Source organism: Hetaerina americana, unplaced genomic scaffold (assembly GCF_022747635.1).
Source record: "Hetaerina americana unplaced genomic scaffold, ioHetAmer1.1.p SCAF_2, whole genome shotgun sequence".
Classification (NCBI taxonomy): domain Eukaryota; kingdom Metazoa; phylum Arthropoda; class Insecta; order Odonata; family Calopterygidae; genus Hetaerina; species Hetaerina americana.
In genome coordinates this window covers 30,585,316-30,594,346 of record NW_027286763.1, presented here as the reverse complement: position 1 = coordinate 30,594,346, position 9,031 = coordinate 30,585,316, and the positions used below count along the sequence as shown (strand labels likewise).

At 44.2% G+C, this 9,031-nt stretch overlaps 1 protein-coding gene across 1 annotated transcript; it reads right to left on the bottom strand.

Moving 5' to 3' along the window:
- Positions 1-1,458: 1,458 nt before the first annotated feature.
- LOC139687684 (uncharacterized) lies at positions 1,459-6,065 on the bottom strand. Its single transcript, XM_071584933.1, has 2 exons — positions 5,618-6,065; positions 1,459-1,820 (listed from the first exon to the last, which is right to left on the bottom strand). The coding sequence occupies exons 1-2, from the start codon at positions 6,063-6,065 to the stop codon at positions 1,459-1,461; spliced, it is 810 nt and encodes a 269-aa protein (XP_071441034.1).
- Between the last annotated feature and the right edge of the window lie 2,966 nt (positions 6,066-9,031).

Below are 9,031 nucleotides of genomic sequence, written 5' to 3'. Positions count from 1 at the left end.
TAATATTCACAGATGTTTTATTAAACATGTACACTGATTGGAAACAATATGGACTATTTGCGAATATCTTAAAACCATATTCGCGACTTAAAATTGATAAATCAATCACTCCGCCACGGGTTAAGTGGCTTTCATAATTCAGCAATAAATTACAATAATAACAATATTAAAATAATATTAACGAAGACACAAGGATAAAGGAAACCAAACTTGGAATATTCAAGCTAAATCGAAGTTTGGAACTCTCGAGTCAACAGTTGGGGAGTCTATGTACAATGCGTGTTCATGGGATGATGTGATGCTGCTTTAATTAAAGTGATGAACTAGAAGTGAAGTAAACCACAGCTCCGTATATTATTATATCCTATCTAACTCTGAGGTCGCTAAGCAATAGAACGTCCATGGAATTAGCTATAGCCGGCCATTTTTAATTTCGAGGTTAAATATCTACCATTATGCTAATTGGGTTTTCTTGCTTGAAGTAGTCAGGAAGCTTAAGCAAAGGCTTAGGGAAGCAAAAAGGAAAGAGCAATCTGAAAGCGCTAAGAGGTAAAAAAGAGGTTTTGGCGAAGAAAAGAGTAAAGCTTATAGCCATTTTAAAGGACAAATTAATTGTAGTGATTTTTTCGGTTCATTTGCGAAATACCCGTAAGGTCCGTCTGAAAGCAGGTCATTCATTGTATTATAATCTCAGAGAAATCGTCCCTGCATGCAAAGGTCTTTTTTTTAGAATTATTAAAGCGGAAGGTGGTTAAGTGTAAACAATGATTGGAAAGAATGCAATGAATACTGATAATGAGATTAAATAAACGTGAAACGTGTTATGCAAGTAGCTACAAAATTGCTGTAAATAAATATGCAACATAAGTTAAAAAAAGCTGTTTCACCTTATACATTTGGGAAACAAAATCGTCCATGCTATTGAAGGCCGCAAGAAAAATGAAATCGGGTGTTAACATTAGCTGCGAATGACTTGTTTTGCAAAAGAGCACCCACCCTCATGGTTCGCGCATCCCAGTCAAAGCGGCGGGTGGGCGACAGAGGAGTGAGAGAAGGTGACAAGCTCGGCCTACGCAAGAGCGGAATATCCGCGACCAATATTATCGTGGCTTCGTAGGAAGGGAGAGAGGAGCGATGGGGTCCTTTCACGAGAACGGAGAGTGGTGGTGGTTCGGTAGGAGTCACGTCATTGAGCAGCTGGGTGCTGGGAGAAGAGAGAACGGGCCGACATTCGAAGCGTTCGTGCCCACTCCGACCCTCTCACTGAGCAGGAAAAGGGAGCGACATAAAAGACCCGCGGAACACACCCGTGTTAAGTCTCGCGGGCCGAACAACCCGCCCCAGGATCGATACGATTCGAGATAGAGGAGACGAGAGGAGGTTGGTTGAGCAGCGGGGAAGGTAAAATGGAAGGAAGAAAGTAGGGAGACGTTAATGAGAGAGTGCGCGCTCAGGGGCTTAGCGGCCCATCTGGTCGGCATGTGCTCGGTACGCGAGATTCTGCGAATGCTCCTCGATGGATCGACGGTCACCGGCCCAAACGCCTCCGCTGCCACCTCCGAAGCCTCCGAAGCCGAGCCCGCTGCCTCCGAAACCGCCGCCGCCGCCGCCGTGGTGCTCATGGTGTGAGGGAGGTGGTCGGGAGGCGAAAAGCTTCTTGAGGGCGATGACTCCGGCCAGGAGGAGGGCGACCTTGCTCACGATGAGGGCCTTGCCGGCCAGCAAGAAGAGGAAGACGATGGCGAGGGGGATCATGGCCGCCAGCTTGGCCACCACTCCGGCAATCAGCATTCCACCCATCTTCTTGATCTTGCCACGACCTGCATCAATGAGAATAAGTTGCTGCGTTATTCCGGGACGAAGAATTCCGTCATAATCCAGCGAACATACTATGGTATTTCCAGCAGTATATACTATTGCGGGCGAGCCAAATATATGCCTAAATATTTTTTTTCTTTCTTGGACGTTTACACGGAATAACATTTCAAGTGTTTCGTAGCTAATTTCGGGCCATTTGGAAATTAGTGAACTCCCGTCCACTGTATGTAACCTTTCGTGGATTGGAAGAAAAAAATGTACGCGTGAACGATAGCTACATTATTCAAATTAATATAAATTATAAAAATTTTGAAAAGGTAGAATGAGACAAATAAATGACGCTGATAGCTTCGTTAACTTAACTAAAATGAAAAACATTATTGTTAGTTATTCGGAAAATTATGAAAAAATTAAGCTAGCCAGATCTGTAGAATTTATAAAGGAATAATAATTCTTCAAATATCATTTTGATTTCTTTAATTCGTGCAGGGAAATTGAGTATATGTTTACGGTCTCTCATGCGGTGAGCATCGTATGAAGAGGAAATATTTGATCTATATTATAGTCGACTTATCAATATTTTAAATTTTCCGTTGTTTGTAAATTTAGCTAGCGAAATTCAAATATAAAGCCGCTAGTGACATTCACTCAACAAGAACCCAGCATTTTATCCATAAGTGTTTCACACTTGCTCAAGAGAAGATGCTAATTGTGTTGGAGTCTACTCTGGACTATCGATGAAAGGGAACTTCCTCTTTGTCTGCTGGGGGTTTACTTTAAAATTTATCTTTGTTCTGCAGGGAAAAATATTGAGATATTAAAACCTGAATTAAAGAAGACAATTGCTTAATACCTTTAGGTGATTAAAGATTTAAAATCAATCATTCATCGGTAAAAAAAAGAATTTTATGTGAATTAAATGGATCTTTGCTATTTTGTCTGAATTATATCTTTATATTAGTCCCTAATTCAACATTTGTTGGTATCGGCCGGCTACTATTTAATGTGACTAACTCCTGACGCCTATATGGTGAGCAATACTTATTGAGGTTGGCCATAGATTTACGCTGTAAATATTAAGATAATGCTTTCAAAGGGCAACCGAAAAAGGAGTACGAATCTGAGAATGTGCGTAAACCCCAAGATATTCCATCTTTATGAAATCCATTAGTGTTAGTTTCAAAGTCGGTTGTCTTCCGGTTTCGCGATTCAAAGAGAAACATCGTGGTATCAACGAGGCGTGGGGATTAGGGGCCAGTGCAGGCGTGAAATTGCGTTAATGATCACTCTCCCGCCCACCCCGTCCAGGATGGGGCGGGGCAAGGGAATGGGCACCGGATTGCCCCAAATTGAGTACGCCTGGTCTCCTCCCCTGCCGCCCTTCCGCTACCCAGACCACCTTCTCCCCCGCCCTTTGTCCCCTCACCAATACCCCCGCTCCTCATGGGAACGCCGTGAGGGGCGGGAATTAGAGAGGAAGAGGGGTGGTAAGCAATGGCCTGGGATAATGTGGCCTTTTTTCTGAATGTGTGGTCCCTTAGTGGAAATGGAAGGAACCGTTTGGAAATTTAGAGGGTTTTTAAATTTTGGGTTCTCAGTAGCAGGGCGTGAGAAGAGATGAATCCAGGTGGAATAGAGTTTTGGGCTAAACGGAATGGATGTGGGCTTGTGCATACAATATAGAAAGGTGAGGCAAGGATTGGTGTGGTTTCAATGCTAATGGATGATGTGAAAGTGTGCCGTGTAAATTAGAACATTATGGCGCTTATTGTAGAGAGGAGAAAGTGTAGAAAATAGTATCCAAAACGCAGTTGTCAAACGACATTATACATCATTTGGCAGACAAATATAAGTTTTTTACTCGTAAATCCTGTGGATATATTTCCTGAGTTCCGATCACCACATTTCAATGAGCCCGATGCACATTTAATTTTCTGTAGTCGGAACCTTAGTCTTCGTTCTGACTGATTTTATCGAGCCTATTGTGTTCCCACTAATGCCTAGGTGTGGAAAAATAAATAATATCTCGAATATATTAAGTAAGCGTGTATATAAATGGAATGTATCTAGTATATATATACATAATACATATATATATATATATATATATATAATGCATACATACATATACTTATATGTATATATATGTATGTATATATGTTTATATATATATATATATATATATATATATATATATATATATATATATATATATATATACACACACATATATACATTTATATTTTTTATAAAAATACATATATACATGCATATATTAGAGTGGAATGAAGATCCTGGCCCACGACTATAGAACGAGAGATGAGAGAATGGAGGGAGGGTAGGGGTCTCTGGAATTAGGGTCACTGAAAGGGGCGGTTAGAATCGAGGCCGCACCCCTGATTGGTCAGTCGGCTCATCTGAGACAAAAATCGCTGAATGAAGGTAGACGAGACGGTGACCTGAATTGACCTCCCAAACTCTCTACTCGCAGTTCATATTAAATTCTAAAGAAGGTGTTGGGAGTTATAGCTGTCGGGGTGGCAGAGAAACCCTACCAGAGGAATAAGAGAAGGAGAGGACTGTCTGGGAAATGCTCTTTTCTGATTGGAAGAAAATGAAGCTTTGCCTCATGTTCTTTACAAGGGGAGTATTGTGATTAAGTTTGTACTTTGATTACATATATTTATTTCCTGAACGTAGTAAATGTAAATTATGTGTACACCAATATCAGAGAAAAAGAAAAGCTTGCTTAAGTTAGCGAAATCATGGCTATGAAAATGACTGGACTAGTTTTTTGTTGAAACGAACTTCAGTCCAATGTATCTAAACTAAAAAATATTATTTGGTTAAACTTTAATTTTTTAACTATGAAAAGTTTGAACGACCGCGCAGAAATGTTTTCGAAGCAATAAATATATCTTTCCGAAAAGCGTTTTAATTTCTCCAATTTTATTGATTAAATTTACAATTATTTAATTCATCTTCTTTTTAGTGAATGAGGCGGTACTGCAAATGTTTATAATGGCTTTGTAATATTATCCACAGTTTTAACAATGGGAATGTATTGAATGAAATAGCATTGATGATGAAGAAGAGATTAAATTAGCCGATGATGAAAATATTTTGAAATTATTTAGTGCAACCAGAGGAAATAACTGCTTACAACTTCATTATTGTATATAGTAATGTATATGTCAAACAGCTAAAAAAGGAATTTTGAAATGTTGAAACGATATTTTAAGTGTTATAAAATTATGTTACTCATCTTTCATTACTTATATATTTGCATAATAAATTAATGCATACAAATTTGAACTTAACTCATCTAGTCAATTTAGGAATAAGGTTTAGTATGGCAGTTTTTACTTAAAATAATATGTAAATGTGTATCTCTCATGACTTTCATAATTTTCAATCTGCTGCCATATTGTCATATCTGTAAGTGAATGGCGTCTATATTGTTTAATAATTACATTCCAAATTGCTGTCCTTGTACTTAATATCAATCGTAAGCGACTAGATAGGAGCTTCAAAAGCACGAATTAGTAATAGAGCACTGGAGTCATTCTTGCTCCAATTTGGCAGGATTACATGTTTTTTAAAGCAACTATATCATATCCTTATGAAATCCCTTTAAACGTATAATATATGAAACATAGCGCGATGTGCTGTGATGGGGAATTTCTCGCGCGACCCAAATAGAACAGCAGTTAGGAATTATCCTCCCACGTGGTTAGAGCGACAGCGGCATTTGGAATGCCCGCAGGTTTATTTCTTAGAGACATCTTGCGACACGAACCTTCCTCGAGGCTTCGCTGGATCTCAGCGGGTTCCAGCTGGGGAAGTTTCATCTGCAGAGTGTGCGTCTTGGCGAACCGGGACACGCGATCCAAGAGCATCTCATCAAGGGTTGAGTCCTTAGCCTCTTCATCGGCGGGCAACGATGACTCCAACTCTGCTTCTGTGGCCAGCGTGCGTCCATCCCTTTCGGCTCCGGCCACCTCATTCTCCGAGGGCTCCTTCACCAGGGTCACGGAATCGGCGAGGTTGATCTCTGGTAGGCGGAGGGCACGGTCCAGGAAGGTTACAGCCTTCATCTTGAGGCACGGTAGAGTCGACGACCTCTGGGAACATTCCGAGTAGACGCGGAAAAGCACCCTCATGCCGCTTCCCAACGTGTCCTCCTCGGCGGGGAAGGCCAAAGCCACTCCGGCCACGAGGGCCACCAACAACATCCTAATTCCCATTTTTCTGTTTTGATAAACCACAAGCACACGAGGTTTGGCTAGTGCCGGTTTTCGTTTGCGTTTTTGGATGCCAAAGCGACTGCCGGCGTGCAAGAACCAACTCTGAATGACGAGAGTGGAAGCGGAGCTGGCCCTTATAAAGAGGGGTACACTCCCCCCCGTGGTGGGAGGAGAGAGCCCCGCACGTAGGGTGCCCCCCCTCTCACCCAGTCCGAGTGTCTTCCCGTGTCCCCCTTTTTTGTGTGCCTTGACCCCAGCCGAAGAGACTACTCCAACCCGAAGGAGCCGGCTTCTTTCGGGAGCACCTCACCCTCCCCCGCCCCTCGACTCCCCCCCTCGCCCAACGTCCATCCCCTCATCGCACCCATCGTTCTCCCGTAATGCCATCCCCTCCTCCTCCCCCCGCTCCAATTCTCCCCTCGGCTCCAATCCCCACCTTCCCACCCTCCTCCTCCTTCCTCCTTACTGCCTGCCGGAGATGCGATGGGAGAGATCAACGCCTGTTGGAGGGGGTGGGATGGAGTTGTGGGGGAGAGCTGAACGCATGTTGGGGAGAGAGAAGGAGGATGGTGGGCGGCTAGGAGGAGGGAGATGGGGCTCGGGCCCTTGCGTGCGTGGGGAGAGGGGTGTCCGGGGAAGTGGAGGGAAGGTGGGTTAGCGGTAGGACTCGTCGTGTGCATCTTTCGCGTGGGGAACGAAGGTTGGGAGGGTTAGGGAAGGTGGGCGAAAGGATGGAGGGGGGAGTGTGAGAGGGGAGGCGTTCGTTGGGAAGTAAGGCACGAGGGTGGACTGACGTCCTCCTCTTCCCACTATCCCCCTCTCCGACTCCTCCTTTCTCCTTTCCTCCGGCTCCCTCTCCCACTCCACCTTCCAGGAAGAAGGCCTCATCTACGAAGAGCATCATCACTCCCTCCCACACTGGCGCTCACGCGGATCAACCCCCTCCATAAGGGCTATCTTTTTATTCTTCCCCGAGGAGAAAGGAGGAGGCGGTCTTACCCACGGTTTACTCCCAAAATGAATCGCCTCATTATGAATGACACGCTCCTCCTCTTTGGTTATCGTCCTTTGCGGAAAATAATGTTCAGCCAGTGCCTTACATTTTTCTTCGAGGGATGACTTTCTACTTCTATTATCAAGTTTTTGTGCTCCAAAGAATAAAGTTTTCGTTTCCGCCAGTGCAGTGCCACAAATCACAACGTGCACCATACTCTATGCTAAAATGTCCGGTCTTCGGTTTCCAACTTTCTCCTCTGGCCCCTCTTATCAATTAAACCTTTCATTTTTATACTTGATTGAAAGTGCCCTTTTATTTATGAATACAAGTATTAAATTGTCTACCAGCGTTCAAAAAATATTTCATTGCTTTAAATTTTATATTACTGCATACATTTCCTCAGATCAGAACTCCTTATTTTATTACATTTTAAGGCAGGTAAATATTTTTGATCAAAGTATAGTGACAATCATAACGTGTTAAGTAAATGCATTGCAACATAGTTAGAGGCTAATCCCGAAAAATCATTATTTTTCCATTTTGAACAGCATGTTATGAACCGACGGGTATTTTAAAATTGTTTCCCAAAATATAACTAAAATTATCTTAAATTCCCAATGCCATTTCCTACCGGGCTTTTTTTATAAGTTATACCTTCCTTGCATTGAATATGATATGCAAAGCCAAAGTGAATTATTTACTGATAAACGTTTGCATATAAAAATGCTGGTTACTCGTTAAAATGGTAATGGGAAATTATTTAATATCGCTGCCATTTTGTTACGTATTTAGAATGAGAAAGACTCTTAAGTCACTGCGGCCACGTCGGGGTCGTAGGAGAGTTGACCTTCTCCTTCTTGCGTCCCACTTACTCTTGTCCCCCCGCATAAAGATACTCTTTTTGAGGGATTTGAAAAGAAGCGAGCTTTGCCGGCACCGTGATCGATGGCTGCGACGCTGGAGCCCACCCCCCTTATCCCCCCTCCGACCGAAAGGGGTCATTTTGCAACGATGGGGAGAATGCCTCGGAGGATGCGGATCCAGGGGAGAAAACCCAGGTATCACGACATGCTTTCGTTGACGGACGGACGGAAAGGGTTACATGGGCACGGATGGGTACGCGATTATTTTCCTCAAGCGGGATTTAATGGCGTATTTCCCTTACCGGCACATCTTCCCAATTCGATTTTCGCGTAATGGTGGGGAACGAAAGACATTCACATTGAATTTGAAGCCCGTCCCCCTTTCGACGCTACTTATCCCACCACGTTTTTTCTCCGTGTGTTTCGGACAAGCGGGAGAAAGCGGTGCTCCGGAGACTCAGCGTCCGGCCCCACTACACACTCAATTCGGTCACTTTCTGGAGCGGCCGAGCGGATTTGAAATTACACATTTTACATTTCTCGGTCACGGCCATCGGCGGGGCCTCCAAAGGGGAGATTTTTGGGGAGTCGGAGGGACGACGGGAAGGTTGCGATAGGGGGACGTGGGTTGGAGACGGGCGTGGGGGGAGAGGACGAGAGTTGTCGGAGACTGGTGTGGGTTACTGCGCGTTGAGGAGTCCATTCTCGGGAGTGCGGGGAAGAGGCCCAACCGGTTGCCGCATCAAGGTGGTTTTTTTGGGGGTTGGAGAAGAGGGTGGGGTAGTTGTTGTTTGTGTCGTCGCCCCTCCCTCCCTCTACCTCTCCGCAATATTCTCCCCTTTCCTCACCGTGTGTGTGCGTCTCAGTGGATCCTGCCGGGCTGGATACAGGAGGCTTCAACAGGTGGCGGGGGTGAAACAGATGGGGAATTCAACTGGAGTAGAAGCCCACTCATATCTCGTTTATCGCACCTGGCTTGCGCTATTCATCCTATGTCGCGGATACTCGTCTGACTTCATTGAACGCGAGAAATACGCTTGGGCATTAGTGGAATGAATGGTGCACTGGAATGGCTACAGTCAGGGCAAAGGAGGGGAGACGAGGGT